The sequence below is a fragment of the Equus przewalskii genome, chromosome 15, assembly GCF_037783145.1.
Source record: "Equus przewalskii isolate Varuska chromosome 15, EquPr2, whole genome shotgun sequence".
NCBI classification, from domain to species: domain Eukaryota; kingdom Metazoa; phylum Chordata; class Mammalia; order Perissodactyla; family Equidae; genus Equus; species Equus przewalskii.
In genome coordinates, this window is record NC_091845.1 from 77,825,562 (window position 1) to 77,851,911 (window position 26,350).

General features: G+C 37.9%; 1 protein-coding gene across 2 annotated transcripts in view; it reads right to left on the minus strand.

Moving 5' to 3' along the window:
• Positions 1–585: 585 nt before the first annotated feature.
• Positions 586–26,350, minus strand: part of GK5 (glycerol kinase 5) — a 66,847-nt gene continuing 41,082 nt past the window's right edge. For both annotated transcript variants that reach the window (XM_070576255.1, XM_070576254.1), the window contains 6 exons: positions 25,388–25,492; positions 14,651–14,745; positions 10,820–10,923; positions 9,906–9,965; positions 9,168–9,301; positions 586–6,490 (listed from right to left, as the gene is read on the minus strand). In XM_070576255.1, the coding sequence (XP_070432356.1) occupies positions 6,342–6,490; positions 9,168–9,301; positions 9,906–9,965; positions 10,820–10,923; positions 14,651–14,745; positions 25,388–25,492 (647 nt within the window). In that variant the 3' untranslated portion in view covers positions 586–6,341. The remainder of the gene's footprint in view (positions 6,491–9,167; positions 9,302–9,905; positions 9,966–10,819; positions 10,924–14,650; positions 14,746–25,387; positions 25,493–26,350) is intronic.

The following is a 26,350-nucleotide window of genomic DNA, read 5'->3' on the forward strand; positions in this document are numbered from 1 at the left end:
TCTGGCTCTGCGAGTACCACCTCCAGTACATGAAATACAAGAAGAGGCACTGTTTCCACATGGTGAGGCTGGGCCGCTGAGTGTGGTGAGAGGTGGGGGTTGAGGCTGAAGGCGCCTGAGGCAGCAGCACTAGGGCAGACAGACAGGTCAGGAGGAGTTGAGTACAGGGAAAAGCTGCCCATGGGTCAAGACCTGGATTCCAGGCCTGGCTTTGTCTTTGCTGGAGTGACACTTGCCATCTTGCTGCCCCTCCCTAGACCTGAGTTCCCTTCTGTGGAATGGGGGCAGTAATCCTTGCCCTTAATCCCTCTGGAGTGATGCTGGAGTGCCCTTCTTCTTGGTCCTTCTCATTTAGACTATTACATTCTTTGAACTAAAAATTAAAACCAAACCCCATCTTTTCTTCTAATAACTCAATATTTATCATCTTCAAATTTCCTACTATGGAATACCACCACAGGCTCAGAGGCAGTAATAGGCTCCACTGTGGCCAGGGGATGGAATCTACATTGTCCAACTGAGTCCTCCACCATATGGATGTCACCATATACGTGTGCGAACCTGAAGCAATGAACAGAGGAACACTAAATAAAAACGGCTTTAATATACAATATGTATAGATCAGTTATTCACTGTTTCAGTGTAGTTTCCAAAATAATTTTAAATAATTTTCAGAAGGGATTTTTAACAGCTGCCAGGTTAATTCCATCATATTAGTGTTTGAAATTATCTTTTCTCCAGTTACTTAAAATCTTTCTAAATATTTAAAAATACAGTGTATTTTCACAACAGATTATATCATCTTTTTCCCACCACAAAGAATTAACCTTGTTCTCTAGTGTTCCCTTGTGCAAGAACGTAGAATGTAGCATAATAAGCCGAAACAGGATCTAAAGAGGTAGGGTTATAGAAAACTTTTCTTCTCTAGCCATATTAAGTCCAAATTTACCTTGAGTCACAACTGTAGTTAACATAGCCTTATTTCTCTGTGACCTTATTAATGTGCAGAAACCCACACAGGAAACAGTATTAAATAAGAATTTCCAGGTAAAATGTAAAAACAAATCCAAAAGTTAAAGTAGACAAGAGGCAAGGGAAAAATTCACATACATATGAAAAATATTTCCATTGCAGTGCATCTGAGATTCTACCTATAGATCTTAACAATGGTTTATGAGGTTCTCAATGGCTATTTAATGAAACTATGAAATTTGTAAAGAACATCAGAAAAATAAGATTATGAATTTATTGATGCATATGAATTAGAATTTATATTAACTGTTTTGCACCAGTAGGAAAATATCCAATTAATTTCCCACAAAATCACTCTGAAACATTTACAGAAATCAGCTTATTTTAAATTAAAAAGATTAGAAACATTATGATGGCTATGTACAAAACATATATTTGTAAACTCTACTTTACAATCTAAGTAAAGGCATCTTTGAAACATTTTGGCTATTATACCGTATTAGTACCACACCATATAATCAGTACAGAAGGAATATGAGAACTCTTCTGTTCAGTACATTATAAAATTATGTTCAAATGTTATATACATTTTGCCTAGAAGGATTTGAAAATGCTACTTAATGACTTCTCAAGTCACTGGACTGATTTTTAAAAAGTTTAAAAAAAGATATTCATTTAAAGATATGGCTCATTTAGAAAACAACCCAATTAGCAAATGGGCAAAAGATATGAACAGATATTTCACTGAAGAGGATAAACAGATGGCAAAAAAGCACATGAAAAGATGTTCAACATCATTATTAATCAGGGAAATGCAAATTAAAACCTCAATGAGAAAAACACACACCTATTGCAGCCACTAAATAAAAACTGTGACCACATCAAATGCTGGTGAGGATGTGGAGAAACTGAGCACTCGTCCGTGCTGGTCGGAATGTAAAACGGTGCAGCTACTCTGGAAAGCAGTTTGGCAGTTTCTTGTGAAGATAGGCTCATTTAAATTGGACACCTTGTATCATTTATTTTTTAAATAATATAGATATCTGTACAGACATCTTACAGTCCCACTTTATTTTAATAAAACAAATTTATAGTAAAGGGGGGAAGACAGTAGAAACAGAACAACAAAGAATTTCAGAAACACGATTCTGCAGTTTCCTGCCTCTGTCCATCCTCACTCCTAAACTCATTCCTACATTCCTCCAGGGGCAAGGGGATCTTGGGAATATGGTGAAAATATAGTCACCGACTTGGAATAGACGTTGGTACCAAAATATTTATGGCTTTGAAGCTTCAAAACTTAAAAAACCCATGTGATTCTGGATCACCTCTTTGATTTCTTTGGGGTTACCCATTTTGACTGGTTTAACCCAGATGACCTGGCTTCGGGTGTGCAAGAAGATGATTCTGGGACCAGACAGGTCCAGGTTTGGGGCTTTTAATTCTAATTGAGAAACATGATCTAAATTTCCCAAAGGGATTCAAAATCCTTTGGGGTACATTTGAGCTTTCTAGGCTCTCTCTGGGATGACTCCAGAATCACTTAAAGTTGAAGAACCCCAGGGTCCAGCTATGTCTTTCCTCAAAGAATTACAAAATTCTTGCTAAACTCCTGGACTAGATTATTTTTAATTATAGACTGGTCCCCAGTATAAGTCCCTTGCAGAAGGGGCTACTTCTGAAGCTCCCTCCCTCTAACACCAGAGTGCCTGGCGTTCTTAAGTTCAACCTGTTAGTCATCTGCATCAAATACATAAAACCCGAGACTAGAAAGGCTTCAATTACACCCTAGAAAGTCAATATAACTACGTGTATTCATGGATGTGTATCTCTACACAAATACACAAACATATGAAGAATTTTTAAATAAACAGTATGAAGATTCCAGTTTCCCTAACACAGTAGTCCTTCCTAACTCAACAAAATGTATTTTACTTGCAACAAATATAAGCTGCTCCCTATCAACAAATGTATGCAACATCAAGGATAAAATGTATATGCAAAAAAAGTTGCCCTTATACAGTAACAATTCATCCCACAAATACGAAGGCACAGAATTGAGTTCTGTGGAAGGAGACAGGGTTCCTGCCTTCAGAGACCCTCTAGTTGGGTGGAGGCTTGGCAGATAAGAGAGGGTGGTCATCTCCTTTGCTCAGAGGTGAAAAGGAAGCAACGAAACAGATCAAATCAAAGTTGATCTACAGAATACATTAATCCTATACTGCAGTCAGGAACCCACTCATTTCTTCATCCACAGAGGATGCAGGGGTGGGGATGGGGGCTGGTGATTAAAAACAGCAGAAGAGGGCCTGGCCCCATGGCCGAGTAGTTAAGTTTGCACGCTCACTTCAGCGGCCCAGGGTTTCGCCAGTTCAGATGCTGGGCACGGACCTAGCACTGCTCATCAAGCCGTCCCACATAGCAGAGCCAGAAGGACCTACAACTAGAATATATAACTATGTACTGGGCGGCTTTGGGGAAAGGAAGAAGAAGAAAAAAGAAGATTGGCAACGGGTGTTAGCTCAGGTGCCAGTCTTTAAAAAAAAAAAGAAAAGAGCAGAAGACAGTTACAACATGAGATTTTTTTAACCTCATTAGCCAGCAAAGCAGAAACCCTTTTTAAGATTCCACAACCTCTTTTTGCTAACAATCATTTCCTAAAGTAAAAATGAGGCAGAGAGTAAAGGAGTACGAGAGATGCTCCACATTCACTGAGTCTTCAATTTTCGTCTAACAGTTTGCATGTATCAGCGCTTCTCCACTGGGGGCGATCTTGCCTCCCAGGGGACATTTGGCAAGGTTTAGAGATATTTTTGACCATCACAACTAGGGGGATGCCACTGGGAGCTGGTGAGTAGAGGTCAGGGATGCTGCTAAACATCCTATAAAGCACAGCACAGCACCCTAAAAGGATTACCTGTCCCAAAATGTCAATAATACTCTGGTTGAGAAACCATGTCATGGTTGGATATAAAAAATTTAAAAATCAGTAAAGTCCACAGTAATTAGTTACAGTAATTAGCAATTAGTACCACTTCAAGGAGGATTGTACAGGAACGTTCTCCTCCTTGGTAAGATAGCTACAGACCTCTAAAACTATCTGATAGATCCATAATGGGAAAATACATTAGCATAGAAATTTTTTTAAACTTCAAATATTAGCATACAAATGAAAAGTGAATTTGAAAGATGGAAGGACATTTGGTTTTGCTCAATTGATTTTGAGCATCAACTGTTTCTACAACCACAAAAGCAAACATGGCCACATTTCTGATTTACGTCAAACCTGACAAAAGATTTACTAAATCGTGTCACTAAAAACAGCCAGAAATATTAAAAATAAAGATTAACCTCTAGACTAACAAAAGAAAAAAAAATTAGCCCCTAATTTTTGAGGAGATGCTCAATTCCAAGAGAGATATCCAAAGTTATTTTCCCATAGTATCTAAAAGATATTTTTCTTTATTTTGTGGTTTTATGATTAGAAAGAACAACATAGAAAAGAGATGAGCTAACAAACTTTTAGGTATTAATAATATTACACTTCAGTGTATCTTAATACAAAAAGAATTATTTCCTATGAAATCATACCTGCTGAGAAGCAGGATCTATAAGAAATAGTAAAACAAGATAGCAGCTTTCATGATTTTGATAAAAAAACAAACTGGCCACTAAGCTTTGTAAAAAGGATGTAAAAAACAAAAAATGAAAAGGAGGAGATATCTACATAATAGGATCTGACTTGTTAGAGTAAACCAAACACCTCCAGTTAACAAAAATATTTCCAAATCTTAATTAATAGAGTTAATACTATATATTTGCTATAGTGACTCCCTCAAAACATTTTAATAATTTGAGAAAACAAAGCTCACCAAGATGGAATTTGCAGAAATGCAACTTGAGCCCCAGTGCTATCATCTCTGTCTCTGAAGTGGACATATACGACAGCAACAACATTCTCTGTAACAGTCACTTCTTTACTGTGTTATCATTTAACAGCTAGCTCTACAATAGTAGGATGTTATGTGATAAAGCTGACCAAGAGGGAAATAAATTCATTATTGCTGCAAATCAAAAGGAACCTAGCCCAAATGGAGGGATGGGCAAATAACAGGAGAGCAGGCTGGAAGGTGGTCGACTGCGTTAGGACAATTTTACACCTGGCCTGAAGCTGCTCACAACTCTTACTCCTATTCATGTTTCTATCAGGAAAGTCTGAGGACGCAGAACTGTCCCCGCTCCTCTCTGGGCATGTCTGGCTCAGCAGCCAAAGGACAGCCACTAACATGAGTGACTCCCACCACCTCTGTCAGCTACCCACTGCACGTATCTCAGAGTGGAGCAGACTGGACAAAAACAAAAAGATACCTGGACAAGTGAAATACCCCAATGAAGGCAATTCTTAAGTCACCAATAAACTAGGGTACTTTCTTCAAATAAAGCTCTGTCAGTTAGGCACCTAATAGAAACAAACACATTTATGCAAGCATCTTGCCAACTGAGAACGAAAAACAACAGGAGAGGAAAGGCAAGAATTATACTTACTACCTGCATTTAGTAAAAAATGGGATGTTATGCTTTAGCAGAAGTTTTTGAAAGAAACTCTATTTGAGAAGGAAAAATATAGTCTCTTCTTGTTCCTTATGGATGAATACCCTTTTTAGTTTCATTAACCAGAATTACTTTTTCAATGTTTTTCGATACATAAAGAATGCTCAGATTTCAGCTAAACAAGGAACAATTAAGGCAGTGTCTTTAAGCCCAAAAAAGGAAAGACTTGACTAAGAAATAAGCCTGAGAAGGACATATTGAGTGCATATTTAGATATAACATTGAACAATTATGGCTTTAAATATAAAATATTCATGTTTCAAAATTCCACATTTCCTCAGTTATTCTTTCTTTTTAGCTGTATGGCTTTGAGTAGCCCACTTAATTTTAAAGAATTAAAGGAATACTTTTCACATAATTTTGGAGCAAAATGTGCATGGTGCTTGACCCAGAACTATTAACTCAAAGAGAGTAAACAATTATCCTCATATGTACCACTGACCCAGTAAAAAAGAAGGACCCATAACTGTCAAAATATGGTTCGAAATGGTTAATGTCCTTTGGAATTTGCTACAAAACAGAAGATAAAAAGTTTTGAGGTATTGTTGCCTTACAATCTCACCAAGGTTTGGATTTTTTTAAATGAGGGTTTTTTCGTTTTGTTTTGTTTCAAAAAAGCAATGCTTTTTCTCTCAGGTTGCAAAACTCATTTTAAACCTTCTCTGCTCAGTCATCATTGTATTGGTTATCCCTGAGCTTTGCCCCATCTGCGTGTCACAACAACCAGCCATCCACAGTTTTATTCTTTCCGCATACTGCTATGTCTTGTTATACCAATTCATGGAGCGTTTCACGGCCTTGACCCAGTTTTCCATACTCATTTCATATTCTTGCCATTTCTTCTGCGGCTTGAAAACCATTTCACTCTGCCTCAGTTGCTTTAGTTCCTCCTTGTCAGTCCAAAACCCTATAGGTGAAAAAATTATTCTCAAATTTTAAGGCAAACAACGAGTCCATAAAGTTTATCCACAAACCTATGTGAATTGGTGCAAAGTTATTATTTTAAAAGACAATCCAAAATATTTTGTTGCTGTTTATTTTTGTTAGACTGACTATCCCTGAGAACAAATACACCAGGATTTTAAAATCTTCTGGTTTCTAACTGTCAGCTGTACCCCTGTGTGGCAGGGCATGAATCATTTCTAGAGCAACCACACCCTGTGGTTTTATTTAATTTCATGACTTGCTACTAAGAAAAAAAAAGTGAGAAATAGTATATTTTATTTTTGTACAACTAAAAAAGCCAAAGATAAATTAAGATTTTTGTCATATATCTTGAGGAAGAAGGCAACTCCCTGGGATATACATAAAATTCAAAGTTGAGAATTAATATAATACTTTCTTTTTCAAGTTGCTGCATTTCACGCAAGTTAATTTAAATTCTAGTTCAAGATAATATTGTAGTTCTGGCATATACTGTTCTTTACAAAGAGGATCATGTGCTTTATAATAAAAAGCAGCAAGAAAACACATTCATAACTGTGATCATAAGTAGTCTGAAACGGTCGAGGTGTCTTGTTAACACACTTGATACCTCTCGCCTACTCTGAAGTACTGAGAGCACTGATAAGCCTGCACGAAGCATATTGTCTCTCACCAATAAAGGTGACATATAAAATTCTTTCTTCTAAAATTTTCTGTCAGGTCACATTCTTTCTATTTACAAAGTCAGCATTTAGACTATCTATATTTAAAGATATTAATTAATTTATAGAAGTTTTTAAACGACTAAAAATAGTTTTTACTAGTATACTACAGTTAGATAAATCTAGTCATGAAAATAAATATGTTCTTAAAATCCTTATTTCCAGAATTTATTATTTATACTTTAAGACATACATATTTTTAAAAGTCATTTTATTAAATATGTATCAAATAGACCCCAGTTTCTGGGTGAATTTCAAAAACACAGACAATGTGCATAGCCTTCAGGTCTCAAATTTCTGAGAGAGAAGCAATCCAACCAGAAATCTTAGCTTTTCTGAGAAGATAAAACTGCTCCCCTTAGTTAGTAAAGCACCTTTGTATTGAAAAGTTTTGAAATTAAATATAGATATAATCCAGTAGATAAAACTCAAGCCACTATGTTGTACGTAAGAATAACTTGCATGTGTTTGTTATTTAAAGTATTTTAAATGTGAAGAGAATCTGACATTAGTCTTAGAAGGTGAAAAGTGTAGAAGAATTTGATTAACCTTATAAACAATATTAGAGTGTGAGAATTTGATTCAGTGTAATTATAAGTTTAATTTATTAAATTTGCAGGAGTTGTTTAAGTACTTCAGAAGATTTTTCTTGTTACGGTTATAAGTTTGCTCAGTTAGGCATGTGAAATTATGAAAAGAAAATCAACTATGTTACATTTAAAAGAGTTGAAATATACAAAGGAATTTAACAATATGTGTAAATGGGAATTATTTAAAAGAAAGTTATTTTCTTCAACTTGAATTAATCAAATGTTAATCAATGAACAAATGGAAATGAATGTATTGATTTTATTTTAAATTGACAGATTTTTAGGAGAATAAAGTTTTAAGTTGAACTTACCAAGGTTTCACGCTTTTTTGGATTTGTAACTTTAATATGCAAAATATTAGCCTAAAACTTCTAACTGTAAAATATCCTGTTTTGCACACTCGTCTCTTCCATATAGGAACACGTTAAAATACTCCCGGTGTCCCAAAGCATCATCCTGCTCCCTAGGGAGCCCCCTAATTAGCCTCCCCACTTCCATTCTTTCCCCTCCCAACTAATCCTTTCACTAACTGCCAAAGTGATCTGTTCAAATGCAGATCTGTCCAGGTCCCTAACCCCGCTTAGAATTTTTCAGTGCTTTCCAACGCCTTCAAGATCAAGTGCAAAGTCCTCCTCATGAGGAGTCCACCACAACCGGACCTCTATACCTTCTCCAGCCTCCTCTCCTGCACTCACCGTAACCGGAATGGGCTGGTACCTCTCCATGACCTGCTTTCTCTAATGGATCACTCACCTCTTAGCCTCTCCTCACCCAGCTGTCTGCTAACCCCTTCAAAGTTGAGCTATACGTTGCCTCCTCTGGGAAGCCTACACCACTTGCTTGATACTACGGCTGTTCAGTGGGTTTATCACACCAAGTTTGATAAGCGGTTGATTTGTCTGATTGCGCCCACCAGAGAGTCCCACAGCAGGGTCTATGTCTGTTAAACTCTTTATTCCTAGCAGTGACTGTCATATAGCAGGGTACTCAACAAAAGTTGTTCAATAAATAAAAGAATGGAGTGGTTTCTAATGCCAAAGACAAGCCTATCTACTCAGATTTACCCAGTGACCCTTCCTTGCTGAAGGCTAAAGCAGTTGAGAATGAACTGTCCTCACCTCATACTTCTGACTGAAGGAGTGAAGCAAGGATGGAAGAGGTGCAAAGGGACCCACCCACAGGGAGCTCATAGGAGTATTTTGTGAGCAACATGCAGACGTGTACGGAGCTTAAATGGGCACTAAGGCTTTCCAGAACCTCTCTATAATTTTGTGATTTGGGAGGAGAAATGCTACCTGTTAGAAACAGTTTGCAAGAAAGCTGTCACTTTTATAAAATCCACACATACCAACAGCAAGGCCAGCTAGCGAAGCTGCACCCAGGCACGACATGTCAACGTGGACGGGCCTGTCTATACTCTCATTAATCAGGTCGGACGTCATCTGCATGACAAAACTGTTCTTACAAACTCCTCCATCTGCCCTGCGAGGAGCAAAAGATTTGAGATAAATTACTGCAACAAAAGCACAAAACCATTAATAAATCTTTCTAAATGGGCCACATATTTTTTTAGAGCCTTGATTTTATTTTTTAATTTTTTAATTCCAAAATTATATCACTTAGCATTGACCTGAAGATAGAGGATATTACTAGGTAACCTTTAAATATTTTTCCTTATTCCTGCCATCAGTTTTCCCATCTGCCTTATTTGTCCTGGGACTAGTTCAAAATAGGCCAAGTGAACTAAGCCAACATAAAAACTCATTTAGACATTCCAGCAAAGAAAATTTGCTGCTTCCCTGCCAAAAGGATAGCCACAGACCCCAACAAGAGATTTTCAAAATCTTTATAATACACATATGGGTGCTATGATCCTCCCAAATTCTGCAGTGTCCTATATTCTCCATAAATCCAAAACTAGTTTTCTTCTTCTCTCCAAATTCCTATGACCAAGAATTTTGCCGCAAAGAAGCTAGGTATAAGTTCTTTTTGAAACCCTGAATAATTATAACGATGAAAATACTAATAGCAGCTACTACTTACTTCTAATTTCTAATTAAATCTATTAGAAATAAAGCTTACATACCGGATTTTTCTTACCGGAATATGGATCTCTTTCTGCATCAACTCATATAACTGTTTGTTTCTAGTTAAAAAAAACAAGGTAACTATTTAGAGGAAATGCATATCATGATAATTCTCTATTTTTTTTCAATCTAGAAAAATAAAAATTGTGGGTTTTATTACATATTTATAAAATATACAAAAGAAACTATTAAAGAAATATATTATGCTAACTTGAAGTCATAAACAGATGCTCAAATACATAAGAGGCTCAGGGCTTGCTCTTCTCATCCTGATACAAAAGAGCATAATTTTTATTTTAGGACTAAGTTTAATCTATTACTATTCCTAAAAATAAAAATTGAAAGCAAGCATCCATTTGCCAGAGAGCTATTAAGATGACATACCATAAATAACATCTAGTAGAAGTCATCAAATATAAAAATAATCATTTCACAATAACAGAAAATTTTATTTTAAACATTACAAATTTTCCATATTTATGACAGCCACATTCTTAATTTTAATAAGCTACATCTGCCCCATAACAAAAAGACCACAGAGAAATATACATAAAGAATAATTTTGGTGACTCGATCTTTGAGTATAATAGAACCATTATTAGTTAGAATTCTCCTTCCTGAATAAAAATATACAAATATTTGAAAGTCCAAATTTTGAATCTGTTATGCTTAAGAAATTGGATATTTTTTAAAATCATTCACTTCTCAGATATCAAATCTAAGCGGTACTGGTATCATTAGATATGGAAAAAAAAAAGAGATGCTAAGGAAATGAGCAATAAAAACAGATTATATTATATACAGTATGAATTAAACTAAAGGTATAAACACTGAAATTTCTTAGTTTAGTAGAAATGAATAAAAGGAAATGGCACTGCTGTATGTGGAAGTCGTTTAGGGCAGGTTTGGGTACCTGAAAGCTATTGACTCCAGTATTGCTCGTACAAGATGGTATTTACTGGTGGAAGGCTTCAAACCCATAAAAGAGGCACATGCACACGGGTCATTTAATGGAGCCTAAAGTGACAGATAGTAAGAATATATTATTGCTGTTCTAAATTGTATCTACAGAGTTGAAGACATATTATATAATAAAAACATAGCCATGTTAGGAAAAGAGTGCTTATTTAGAGTTCAGTAGTTTTAAAATAAATGATAGCCCAAAACATGTTAACTATTAGATGAAGTTTGTATTCAGACACTGGACTTAGCTGGACCTCCTCTTTGGGCTCATCCCAAGAAAAGGGCACAGGGTAACAAATTATTAAATGCCTAGCTTTATAAATGAGGAAAATGCAAAGCAATCCTAGTATTTCCTCTTTTCTCCAAATGTAAAGTTTTTATGCTAAAATTGTTTACTATGTAGAGTGGCTTTTTGTGGATATAAGTTAGAATTAAAACAAAAAACTATAATGCAAAAAAAATGTGTTTCTCAGTGTCAAAACTTACACCCAACATGTTGTCAGACATTCAAACTAAACTCTTCTATTTCCTAGCTATTTAATAGTCTTATTGCCTAAAATAAAAAATGACCCAGCCTAAAATCTGTCTTTAAAAGAGCCAAAATCTTGAGCTAGAATTATATATTCAGCAGATGAAGTTTGTATTCATCTTTGTGTCCCCAGAAATGCAGGACAATTCTGTGACAAGAAGATGAAAAATAAAGATCCCTGCCAGAGCTTGCATCTCACAAGGAAAGAGACAGGAGAACAGTTCCTTCTATTGTAAATAAATTTCCCTAACCCTTAACCAATTCTGAGAAGTTCCCTCCACTTATGTTGTGCTTGCTGTAACATACTTGGCTCTGTGCTGGGCAAATGGCTTTTCAGTGGAGGGGTCTCTCAGGCTTCCTTGCCACAGGGACCAGAGGACCCTGTACCAACTTCCCATGACCACTCTGGGCCACTATGCACCTACCGTTAGAGACACTTCCCTTCCCCCACACTTGCTTAGGTCCGCATCAACATTGTTCCACATCTCCCTTCACCTTTACCACCACTCAGACGTCCCAGGCACTCACAGAATGAGAGACAGTGTTCACAGTACTTGCTGGCCACATGCCCTTCTAAGAAAACTGCTTGAACCCACAGGCCCTGTTGTCTACAGCAGCCATGTCTCATGCCCTAGTCCCACCGCACCATCACAACTGTAGGGGTGAACATAACCAACTCAAAGTCTCCAGAGCTCGAAAAGACAAGGTGGTCCAATCAGATCCCCTCCCCTGGAAACATGAACTGGGAAACACCAAAAAAAAGATCATCAACAGTGGGATCTGAAGTTAAAGGATACACAAGGTGGAAGAAGGTTGTGTGTATTTCCAAATTGTGAAGAAGCAGAAACTACAAGGAAAATAATGATGATTAAGTAGAAGTCACAAGGAAGAAAGGACACAGAGCAAAGCTGGTAACAAGAAGGGAAGAGCAGACTCACAGAGAAGCAGGACCGCAAAGAAGAACAGTAAGAACTGTGCATCAGTTGCAGACTCCTTCCCAACGCCAGGCCTCAGGAGGATGTGCACCCCCAGCTCCCTCAGGGGCAGCCTAAGCAAGCCCGTTCCTTGCAAACCTAAGAACCCTCATTGGAGCATGACTCCTCATCCTCTAAGGACTGGCACTTGGCTCACAGTCCTGTCCATCCTACTGCCGCCATCACCTCAGTAACTTTAACATGAAGTAGACAACCACTGAGAGAGTCTTGCCTCCACTATCTGTCACAGATACTCTACGTTAGCATTCTCCTCCCCAAACCACAGCTCTGTAGAGCAAAGCCACAATGGCTGTACCAATTGATGCCACCCCAATGTATCCCCCCATGCTCCACCCCACCTCCTCTGCCATTCCCTGAAGTGGCTGCCGCAGACTTTCCCACTCAAAATTCCTCGAATGTCCCTTGAGAAATTGAGCCTTTAATATCTTGCCCCCCATTATCTACGCTGCAACAATATTCTAAAATTAAAGGCAGTATCACAAACACTTGACACCCCTTCCTTTCCTCCCTCCCTGCCACTCCTCTCTCCCGCGTTTTCTCTGGTTGTTGACACAGGCAACTTCTAGGTGATCTCCGTCCTCTTCTCCAAACAGCTTCCTATCAACACACTATCGTTGTATGAATTTACTTTCAGTTTCCAGTCAAGAGTTTCATTTCACACTGGGAAATATTTGGTCTCCAGTCCTCCCTGCTCATGACATCAACATACGGCCAGGTTGCAATCGTGGCAGGACAGGGACATTTTGTTATCAATGGGAAATTACAAACTACATCTGTGGTAGCTTTTCCTAATCTTCAGAGCTTTAGCAATGCTTTGTTTTACCATATATTTTACAAGCATATGAATTGATGGAGAAGTTAAAGACAGAGTTGCCAAGATACAGTCACTACTAAGTCCCCTAGCACATTTTTCATACATAGCAGCCTAATTAAATCCTACTTTTGCTGATGACAATTACTCATCTAATATCTTCCTGGAACCTCCATCAGACAAATATGCCTCAGCCCTTGTCCCATCATGAATGCTATTTAACTGCCTCACATCACCCCAAGAGGATACAATGCAATCTACATCATTTATAAACTTGTAGGCCTTTAGGATAAGAATATAAGAGGAAATTATTACAGATATTAAAATAATGCTAATTTAATAATCTAGTTTGGAGATATTACATTTTTAGAGACTTAAAACACTTAATCTAATTCTTTTTTCACCAGTTTCTACATTATACAAATTTTCAAATTTTGGACTTTTCATAACTGATTGCCTGAGTATGGGATGGACTAGAAGCAAGGAAAATCATTTTATTTTTTTGTAGGGGAAGATTTGCCCTAAGCTAATACCTGTTGCCAATCTTTCTCCTTTTTTCTTCCTTTCTCCCACAAAGCCCCAGTACATAGTTGTGTACAGTTGTAAGTTCTTCTGGCTCTTCTGTGTGAGCCGCGGCCACAGCACGGCTACTGACAGACGAGTGGTGTGGTTCCATGCCCAGTGTGGAACCACAGCCCATCAGGGCTGGCTCAAAATTTTTTATTTTTTGAAAAGAAAAAATATTTAGAGGAGGAGTAAAAGGACTAGTATAAGCTTTCCCCCCAAAAAACGATTTTGTTAGTAATAATATACCTGAAAACAGTTTTAAAAAGTCTTTGTAACAATATGCTAAAATTAGAGGCAGCATCCACAGATCTTTCAGTTAAACACAAAATAAAATATTACAAGATCAAGTCTTTTACTGGGTTCACTTTTTTATTAGGCAAAGTAACCAACACTCCACCACAAGAGTTAACCAAAAGAAATTTTGATTTTTTAGAAGTTAATGAAACTTACAGATAAATAACTGCAAAGCATACATACACATATATTTGTATGTGTGTGCCTAAACACTACTTTCCTAATTCTCAATGGTATGCTTCCTCTAAGTAAAGAATGCCAATGTACTGATGTTTTTCCCCCACTGGGAAATGGCTATTTTTGTTGATGATAAAGTAATCCTAGGTCTTCTGTAAAAGTCCTATGATAAGCCTGCCAACTTTTAGTTTCCACAGGGACGGAGTTCTGAGCAGAAGCCGCTAAATTTGCTCTGCTCCCCATGGAATGCACACAAGGTCAAAGCACCGGCCTCAGGCCCAGAAGGTCCCCTCACCTTAGTTCTCCTCTAGGCCGGAACCTTCAGGTGAGTGAGTGGCAGATACATAATTTTGAGTGCAGGTATGAGGAGAGAAATGTTTGTAATTGCCATTAACTTAAAAAAAATACCTGCAATCCACTAAAAGATGGAACAAAATAAACTCCTTCAGAATCTTCCAAACTTTTGGCCATTTTTTCAGTCTCATCAGCATCTGTGAAAAGATCTGCAAAAACAAACACAAACAAACAAACAACAAAAAACCCCTAAAACAAAACGAAGGGGTTGGGGAGGGACAAACAGAATTGTGTTATATGACCAGTATTTACCTGCATCCACATTTATTATGAATATAACATGAAAGGTCGCTCAGTTAAAAGGGTCAACACAAAGGCCAGTCTGCTCTGGTACCATCTGGGTTCTCACGCTGCACAGGTTTACGAGCCCACGGAAGGGGCAAGAAAGCCCTCAAGACAGGCTCTGCATGCAGCAGGTGTTACTTTTTCCTTTGAAGATATTCGGGCTGTTTGAAAATCAATTATGTGTGTTTTTTGGCATTAAAAAAATCATTCTCCTGAATATAACACCTATCCTAGTTTTCTGATGAAAAGATCATCTACCTATAATAACCAAGAGTATCAACTGAGAAACTGCTCCATCTAATGAGTTCAGTAAGGGGCCAGTAACAAATAGATATACTAAAGCCAACCCATGAAAAACAAAATGGTCAAGACCTAATTCATCTAACATACTTTTTTACTGAAGTATATAACATACATTACACAAAACTGCATAAACCCTAAGTGCACAGTGGATGTTCACAGTGTGACTACTCCCAGGCAGCCAACATCCAGATCAGGATGCAATCTTCTGTTCGACATCACGCTTGTGAGGTTCATTCATGTTGTTACAAGTAGTTGCACTTCATTCATTCTCACCCCTGGATGGTATTCCACTGTGTGAATATACAGAATTTTCTATTAAACTATTCTACAGCTGCTATGCATTTGGGTAGTTTCCAGATTTTGGTTAATAGGCCACTTGGAACACTCTTGTACATTTTTTTTTAGTGAACATATGTATACATTTCTGTTTGTTATATATCAGGAGATGGAATTGCTAGTCCCAGGGTCTTCACATTTAGGACTAACTTTAGAAGATACTGTCAAATCATTTTCCAACATGGGTGTACCAATTTAAGGCTCCTGCCAGTAGTACAAGATTCCAGTTACCCCATATTCTTGCCAATAATTGATAATCTGTTTTTCATTTTAGCTACTTTGGAGGTATTGCATGATGGTTTGATTTTGTATTTCTCTGCTGACTAATGAAGTTGAAATTCTTTTCACTGGCCATTTGGATACCCTTGTTTGTGAACTGACCCAGCATAGACCAGACGAGGAAGCCCCGGAATCAGTCACAATAAACACTGCTAGCTTTATACAGCCTTAGTTAGGTTGCTTTTATTTTATTATATGTTTTGTTATTCTTATACTGAAAAATTGGTTAAAGACAAGTTTAAGGGGCACCTATATTAAAACTCAAGTTAATGATCACTCAATAATAAGCACAAACTCTACTCGAAATGACAGTTGTCAGATCCATAAGTCACATTCATTTGGTCAAAATGTCCAGGTAACACATCAAAATATCTCTCTTCAAAAACTAATAATAAAAAGAAAACATTGGTTTTGAAATCTATACCTAAAAAAAAACGCATGTCCAAATGTCTAAAATTTAAAATCAAGATTTGGAAAACACACCAGATGGCTGGTTTGAGGAAAGTTTTTGGAAACAAACAAAGAAATGGGAAAAAAAAAAGAAAGAAACCTAGTTTATTCACGTTCTTCGCTGGTTGTTCCATCCCTGCTCGAAGAATTCTCTACATAATCTTCCACTTAAAACTCTTCTCAAATGACCTTATTGATGAAAAATCCTTTGGAGTAAGCAGACTTCACTCTGTCTCTCCCACTGAAGAGGCAAGGATGGAATGCACGGAAAGCTCTCTGAGGACTCAGAAGAATAAGCTAGCAGGCCAACTGGGGAACTCCACGTACCGCCAAACCGGCAGTGAGTTTCCTGTTTTTCATTTTCTCTGAGATCTCCTGGCCTAGGCTCAGGGACAGCCTGAGATGTGAAACCTCGGTATGTACACTGGGTGCAAAAATGAAGAGCTGCTAAAGAGGCCGTCTCTTTCCAGCCCGAGTAGCAGGAGTCAGGAGCCTCCACAGGACAGAGGCAGGGAAATTATTCTGTCTTTTGCTTTTTGGATTTTTTCATTCTACCTGAACAAGAGAGAGAAAAAAACACTGAGGAAAAAAAGAGAGAGAGAAAGGGAATAAACAGAGCCCCTGGGGTCTGTGGGACAGTAAGCAAAGGCCTAATATTTCTGTGATTTGAATCCCAGAAGAAGAGAACAATGCAATGCAGGAAATGCAGTGCAGGAAAACCAGCTGAAGAAAAAAAATGACTGTAAATTTTCCACAGTGGATAAAAGATAAATCTATAGGGGCCGGTCCTGTGGCCGAATGGTTGAGGTTCCACACGCTCCACTTTGGCAGCCCAGATTCGAGAGTTTGGATCCTGGGTGTGGACCTACTCAACACATCAGCCATGCTGTGGAGGCATCCCACACGCAAAATAGAGAAAGACTGGCACATATGTTAGCTCAGGGCAAATCTTCCTCACCAAAATAAAGTTAAAATCTATAGATTCAAGAAGCTCAGCAAATCCCAAACTGGATAAACACAAAAGAAATTCTTGCCCAGACACATCAGAATAAAACTGAAAGCTAAAAACTGAAGGCAAAGAAAAAGTCTTGAAAGCAGCCAGATTACATAATGGGGAACAGACATTCAAACAACTGTGGGCTTCTCATCAGAACTATGAAGGTCTAAAGGCAGTGGAATAACATCTTTTAAGTACTAAAAGGAAAGAACTGTCAACTCAGAATTCTACATCCAGCAAAAATATCCTTCAGGAATAAAGACAATCTCTGATGAAGAACAACTAAGAGAATTTGTTGCCAACAAACATACTATAAAAGAAATGCTGAAGAATATTTACATGCAAAAAAAAAAAAAAAAAGAACCTTGACCTAAACTTCACACTTTATATATAAAAACTAATTCAAAATGGGTTATATATCTAAATGTAAAGCATACGCTATAAAACTTTTAAAAGAAAACATGTGAGAAAAATCTTTGACTCTGTTTTGGCAAACAGTTCTTACATATGACACAAAAAGCACAATCCATAAAATAAAAGTTGATAAAGTTCACTAATTTAAAAACCTTTTCTCTGCAAAACACACTATTAAAAAAATGAGGGCTGGCCTGGTGGCGCAGTGGTTAAGTGCGCACATTCTGCCTCTTGGCGGCCCGGGGTTCGCTGGTTCGGACCCTGGGTGCGGACATGGCACCGCTTGGCAAAAGCCATGCTGTCGTAGGTGTCCAACGTATAAAGTGGAGGAAGATGGGCACGGATGTTAGCTCAGGGCCAGGCTTCCTCAGCAAAAAGAGGAGGATTGATAGTAGTTAGCTCAGGGCTAATCTTCCTCAAAAAAAAAGAAAAGAAAATGAAAAGATAAGCTATAATCTAGAAGAAAATATCTGCAAATCACATATTCCAAAATGGACCTTTGTTCAGGATCAAAAAAGAACTCTCAAAACTCAACAGTAAGAAAACAATACAATAAAAAATACATGAAGAATTTGATCAGGTACTTCACCAAAGAAGATATATAGACGACAAATAAGCTCATGAAAAGATGTTTGACATCATTAGCCATTAGGGAAGTGCAAATTAAAAACAAAATGAGATAACATTACTCACCTATTAGAATGGCTAAAATTTTTTAAAAAATGACAATACCAAGCAGCGGAGCAACGTGAACACACACGTTGCTGGTGAGTCAAACAGGCCACTCTGGAAAACAGCTTGGCAGGTTTTTGTTTTACAAAGATAAACACATACTTATTTGAGTGTGTGTGTTTATTTGAGCTAACAATGCCACTCTTAGCTATTTACCTTAAAAAAATTAAATCTGATGATCACACAAAAACCTGTACACGACTGTTCACAGTGGCTTTATTCATAATCACCAAAACCTAGAAGGAACAGCCTAGACATCCTTCAGTGGGAGAATGGATGAACCAACTGTGATACATCCATGAAACACAATGTGGAATGAACTATTGATACATACAACAACATGGATGAATCTCAAAGGCATCATGCTGAGTAAAAGAAACCACCTCAACTGGTTATGATTCCATTTACTATATGGAAATGGATTCCATTTACATGATATTAGATTCCAATATCCATTTATATGATTCCATTTATGTGAGATCTATTTATATGATATTGTGGAAAAGGTCAAAAGCTTGACAATACATCAGAATTCTACTTCATCACCCAGCCTCTGCAGTTGATCCAACCAGATCATTTCCTTATGCAAAAGATGCTGTGAGGAAAGAGGCTATGGGGAAACAGTCTCATATATTTCTGGGGGAAAGCAAAATGGCACAATTCCTATGGAGGGGGAATTTGGCAATATCTAACAAAATTACAATGCATTTACCCTTTGACCCAGCACTCTCACTTCTAGAAATTTATTCTTAAGACACCTCCAACAATCGGAAAATACATAATGCACACTTATTCATTGTGCATTATTTGCATTTGCAAAATACTGGAAAGTACTTAAATGCCCAAATATAGGATATTGGCTGGCTAAACTATGTACATACACATAATGGAGTACAATGCAGTTGCAAAAAAGAATGAAGATACCTACAAACTGATGTGAAGAAATTCCCAGATAGATAGATATATATATATATATATATATATATTTTTTTTTTTTTTTTTTTGGAGGAAGATTAGCCCTGAGCTAACATCTGCTCCCAATCCTCCTCTTTTTGCTGAGGAAGACTGCTCCTGAGCTCACATCCGTGCCCATCTTCCTCTACTTTATATGTGGGATGGTGGCCACAGCATGGCTTGCCAGCCAAGCGGTGCCATGTCCGCACCCAGGATCCGAACCGGTGAACCCTGCGCTGCTGAAGCGGAACGTGCGAACTTAACCGCTGCATCACTGGGCTGGCCCCTATTTTTCAATTTTATGATTTGTATATCCTTATACTTTTTGGATTGGAAATTTATTATGCTTCTCTCTTTTTCTCTTATTAGTAAGGATTCATCATTTTCCTCTAAGTACTGTTTTTACAGAATTAGGGTCATTTTCTTTTATTTTTTGGACACTTAAATTGTATTGCCAATGTTTTCCTTTGCCCTATACTACTTAAGAAAAGACATTTCAAATTTCCATGTGGCTGGGTACCATTTAAATACTGTTTTCACCATACATTTCTAACTGTGTTACACAGGCTGTGATGTTCCACTCTATTGCTCTCTCAGTAGGGCAATGAGAAAAGGATTTCGGTGGGGGTGGGTGTGTGTGTGTGTGTCTGCGTAACGTTTAGAAATGGATTTATATGAATTTGAAAATGAAAACACAAATGAACAGAAAGAAGAACAGAAAAATGTACACTGTTTTCTATTCCTGACCAGCAACTTGCCTCATAAGTTATACATCATAGAATTAAAAGCACTTATGGGTAGAAGAAAAAAAACAGAATACCATTTTGAAATATTTAACAGAAACATTAGTTTCTTTTATAGAATAACCATATACACAAAAATCTTTAAGCCTACCTTAATTAGGGGCTTTTCTAGTGTGAAGATAATTTCAATCTCTTAAAGGGATATCCAAAACTATGTTCATAATGCATGGAAATAAAGTATTTAGGTTACAGTAAGAAAACTTAAGTCAGCTTAGTATAAAACCAATTCAAATAAAATAGAATAAAAAGAAGTCTGACCTGCTACCAGGAAAAAACATCTCTTTATTTAAAAAACACCTTTTATGTATACTTTGCTTTCTCTCCCATGTTGAGATCTTTGTTCTGACTATTTCCTTTTGGCTGGAGTATCTCCTCAGATAACTTTCTCAGAAAGTATATACTGCCTGGCCAAGAAATGCCCTTTTCACACTTAATATAAATGATATCTCAGCCAGGCACCAGAATATGGGCTCATTCTTCTTTTCACTCTGTAACGCGTAAATGTTATTCCACTTTCCAAATTTTATAAGTAATTTCCATGCCAGTCTGAGTCTTTTTTCTTTATAAACAAGCTGTTCCTCCTGTCGGAAGTTTTTCTTTATTCTTGGGATTCAGACAATTCATCTACACACGACTGTCTTAGTTCGTGTTTTTTTTTTCCAACTTGGTAAGTCCTTTCAGTCTGAAAACTCAAGTCCTTCTTCTGCTCAGGAAAGTTTATTTTCAATTCACTCTTCAATTTTTATATTTTCATAATCCTATTTCCATTTCCATAATTACATTTTCATATTCGAAAAAAGCGACTATTGTGCACATATTTTTTCCTCTGATCTTTCCTCTATATCTCTTGCCCTTCTGTTTTATTTTCTATTTTTTCCTTTTTGTTTTTAAATGCTTCCTGATTCCTATTTGGGTTTTCAGCACTGTCTATTTTACATTTTATTAATTTTTTTACATTTTGTATATCACGGTTTTTGTCCTTCGAAATTCCTATGTTTTCCAAATACTTCTTTGCCATATTTTTTTATCCCTTTCAGTTTCACTTTTGTTGATATTACTTTAATCTTGTTTCTCCCATTACACCTGCCTCCGCAGGAGCCGCGTGCTGCGCTTCACTGAGCTTGGCCACCCTCCTTCCAGGTGCTGTGTGCCCTTAAACACTTGAGCTCTCTTTCACGTCAGGCTTACGGGGCTGGCAGGGAGTGAGAGGCAAGGGATCAACGCCCCAGGCCCTCGGGTTTCCCCAGGTATGAGAAAGAGTCGGCCTCCCCCCTCAGCCTGGAGGAGGAGCAGTTCAGACCAGACAGTACAGCCGTCTGCTGTCAGGGGGCTCTCCCAGGGACGCGCCAGGCCAGCTCCCTTCTCCACATGCCGAGGGGATTTTCTCTTGGCTCAGCAGGCTGGATCCACAGTGAACATCTAGACGGTCCTCACCGGCCTCTAGTATTCTCACCAATAACACTCGGGTGGTATCCTCTACGGACCCTGGGTCCGCACAGTCTACTTGCAAACTCAAGGCTCCACTCCAGCTTCAGCAGTGCGCCACACTCACCCTACTGTGTGTCCTCCCAGCAGGAAGCAGGAGGGGGGCAGACACGAACCAAGACTCTACTCACTGGGAGTAACATGAAACTATTCACCACCACCTACAACTAATTCATTTATGAGAGGAGGTTTATCTCCTCTCCTCTAATGAGGGAGACTGGACCTCTCCAGAGAGAAGGGAAAAGTTTCCTTTATTTCTAGTAAACAAGAGGCCCGGGTAATTTTAAACGTGTACTGGAAGTCTTATGGGGATTGCTGGGAGCCAGCAGATGTGACACGTAGCAATTAAAAGTGGTACTGCCAGGGAAAAGATGTCCCCTGACCCGTGTCACTGGAGGACAGCAGAGGTAACTGCCTCCGTTGTGGAAAATAAATAGTCCCTTAAACAGGCCACGCTCCTCCCCACTCCTGGCCTCCTCACTGGTCCTCTCTGCGTGGATGCTCCCTGACCAGCTGCCTCTCCCACCTGCCCGACCTCTCTCATTCTTCCTTCAGACATCACTGATCCCACTACTACTTCTCCTTCCTGGTACTTCACGCTAATGTTTTTTTTCAATTGTTCATTTAAGCTAAGTCTTTCCTGCTACCCTGTAACCTCCGTGAGGGCAGGGAGCATCTGTCTTATTCACTGGTGTCCTCTCAGCATGTACAGTTCCAGGCACGTAGTGAGCACTCAATTACTGTTAACTGAACACAAGCTGGAAGGCATAAAAATATTTGTAAGATTGAGATAGCAAAGTAGAACAAAGACTGAAGCAGAGCAGAAATGGACCAAATTAAAAAGAAAAGAGATGATCACGTGGAGACTCAAATGTGGCAGTTAGCATCGGAGGCGAAAGGGGAAAAAAAAGGGAGCGAGAACCAGCCTGTGTGAAAAAGATTAAGAAAATCAATCTAAAAATCAAGATGAACAGGGCGGCCCGGTGGCATCAAGCCACACGGTGGTGGCGTCCCACATAAAGTGGAGGGAGATTGGCACAAATGTTAGCTCAGCAACAATCTTCCTCACCAAAATAAATAAATTTTAAAAAATCAAGATGAAACTGGTTTAAGACAGTTTTTAAGCCTGAGCCTGAGCTGTTCAACCAGCAAAGGGTGGAAGGAAGCCGTTCCGAGTGGAGCAAGCGCAGCACACCACCAAAGATACACAGGCTCAGCACACACATCCGAGGCAATGCCGGGGACTCAGGCTCTTAGATACTGTGTTTCTCCTGAATCTAGTCTGTTTATTTTTTTCAATATACCCATTAAAGTGAATTCTCAGAATAGAAAAAAACATATTCAAATAAATGTCAACTTTTTGTATGAATTTCAGACATATACATACAAGTAATATTTAGCTTTGTCAATGATTGAAATTTTAAAGTAAATAATTCAACTCTGAATTCTCTCCTCCTCCAGTTAGGTCAATAGTCCCGGTTCCTGCTGGAAACAAGACTGGCCTTCAGGAGGAGCCTGTGTCTCTACTGGAAACCACATCAATTTTCCAGGTCAGGGCCATTTAGCCCCATCTCCCAGAAAAGAGTTTTCATCATCTGAGAATCACAGTGAATGAGCCTCAACCCAGATAAGCAGCGGAAAGGATTCCCACTGACAACGTCACATGATGTCACACAGAACTCGGGAATGACTGGTTTTTTTAACTGATGTCAAATTATTCTGCTTTTTCTTTGCATCTTCTGGGAAGGAGTAAAATTAATAAAAGGTATAACTAAAATAAAAGAAATATGTAACTGATGTTTTTTATTTCTGATAATCTGGAGTTATCTAAACTATCTAAATGCCCCCAAAACTAAAAGAAGTACATCTAAGGACGAAGAGATTTTTAAGTGATAAAATGCTTTGAAATAAACATTTTTTTGTTAATAAGTATTCTTACACTTATAACACAGGTCCAGGCTTATAGAGAAAGAGAGAAAGGAACAAAGGAAGAAATGATTGGCATTTTCCTCCTAGAGTGCATGTTTTCTGCCAATAGAATTATCTTTGTCTTTAAACAAATCAGCTTGGTTCAAATGCGTGAAGCAGAAATTCAGAGACTGCTCCATAATTTAATCATCAGAAATAATCACTGTTGGGGCTGGCCCCATGGCCAAGTAGTTAAGTTCATGTGCTCGGGTTTGGCGGCCCAGGGTTTCCCCGGTTCGAATCCTGGGCATGGACATGGCACCACTCATCAAGCCATGCTGAGGCAGCGTGCCACATGCCAGAACTAGAAGGACCCATAACGAAAAATACACAATTATGTACTGGGTGGCTTTGAGAGAAAAAGGAAAGAAGTAAAATCTTAAAAAAAAAAAAAAAAAAAGAATCACTGTTAATACTTTGGCATATAATATTTTATGCCTTATGCATGAAATATGGTTATATAATACACAGGCTGTTCATTGTTCACAGTAGCCAAAAACTGGAAACAACCCAAATGTCCATCAACTGATGAAGAGATAAATAAATTGTGGTACATCCATATAATGGATTATTTAGCAACAGAAAGAAATGAAGTATTGATCCATGCAACAACATGGGTGAACCTTGAAACTATTATGCTGAGTGAAAGAAGCCAGTTACAAAAGATCACATATGGTATGATTCCCTCCATATGAAATGTCCAGAATAGGGAAATCCTTAGAAACAGAAAGTAGATGAATGGCAGCTTAGGGCTGGCGGATGGAACAGGGAGTCACTGCCACCGGGTTTGAGGGTTTCTTTTGGCGGAATAAAAATGTTCTAAAATTAGACTGTGTTTATGGTAGCACACCCCTGTGAAAATACTAAAAAACACTGAATTGTAGAATTTAAATAGGTGAATTATACGGTATGTGAATTCTATCTCAATAAAGCTATTTTTTAAAAAAACAAAAAAATATTTACATAGACTATTCTGCCACTGCTTCATCCCCTCCTTAGTGTAGCACAATGTTCCATATTAATAAGATATGCTACCACCTTATTATTTGGGACTGTACAATGTTGCACTATATAGATATGCTGACACTTACTTAACGCTTTATTATTAGATGAGAACTTATTCCCAATTGCTATATTAAACACTCACGTATGTACATGTCTTTGCACACCTATATGATTATTTTCTTAGGAAACAAAGAATTGAACTGAGGGCAAAGGGTCTGCACTCTATAAAATGATACACATTGCCTGACTGTCCTCCAGAAGGCCGCACCAACTAACACTCGTCCCAACGGAAAACAAGAATACTTTTTTCTCTACATCCCCACCAATGCTGAGCATCACTGAACTAATTATCTCTGAAAATGATAGTGACATCATTTTTAAATATGTATTTCTTTGATTACTGAATTTGAACACCATTTTTAATAGCCATTTGATTTATGAAATACCTATACTTCTGTCCTTTGTCCACTTTTTGGTCATCTTTATTAATTTTTCTGACATATGCTACAATTGTTCTTACCAATTTGTCCTTGAACTTTGCTTGGCATCTCTCTCCCTACACATTCTAATATGTTATAGACTTAAATTTATTCTTCTTCTTTACAGTATCTGGCCTTAATGCCTAGCCTCTTACCATCCCAACATCATAAAAATAACATCCTATATTTTCTTCTAGGAAATGTCACTTTATTTTATGTTCCAATTAAACAATCCATTCGTTCTCTACTGATTTGAATTCTTTAAGTCTGGCCTGTGAAATCTGTTTAACAGACCACTTACCTAATTGTTGAGCCCATTTTACGGCAGTACCAGCATCTCCTGCATTGCCTTCAGCTAAGCATACAATTTCTTGCCCAATCTTCCACCCAATTAATGGATAAAAGCCTTAAAAACAAACAAACAATATAAGTGATACAATAAATAGACAATTCATTACAGAGATGTCTACAATGGAACAAGCTGACTATCCCAAAAAACAGCAAAGTGGCTCTGAAGTCAGATGGCCTGAGAGCAAATCCCCGTCCTCTCTCATTTACTAGCTGTGGCTTTACAAGTTCTAACCTCTTTGTCTCAGTTTCCTCGACTGTAAAATGGTCTACCTCAGAGAGCTCCTGTGAGAATAAACTGAGTTAACACACAAAAAGAACTTAGCGCAGTACGCCAAGAACAAATATTAGCTTTTATTAGTCATAGCCATAGCTACATCTCTAGAAACAAAGAAACAAGATTTTAACTGAGAAATTAAAGGTTATTAACGAGATTTGTCTGCTGGAGAACTAACTATGCTATTCCATTTATCTGTGGTTTTAAACAAGTTCCTACAGAAATAACCTAATGCAGTGATCAACATTTCCTAGTTCCCATTTTCCCAGATAGGGGAAAAGAAGAGTGTAAGGGGTGACAGAAGGTAGGAAAAAGATTTTAAAATCCACCTCTTAGAACATGTTAGGGAACCAGAGCTCAGACTAAGAGCTCCCAGCCCTCCTGGGTGTAGTTCCACAATCTAGATTTCTCGGCTTGCACATCCCAGGATGTCCTCCATTAGGGAGAGCAATTCTTAGCAACTGTAATTAAAACTCTAAATATGCAAGGGTCACTAGTTGAGAACTAACACTAAAAAAAAAAAACTCAGGAAAAGAAGAATTTCTAATACATAAAAGAAAACTTAGAGGCTTAGAAAGATGTTTTAAACAAATACGACCGGTACTATAGGTAAATATTTGGAAAGCTGACCAAAATATC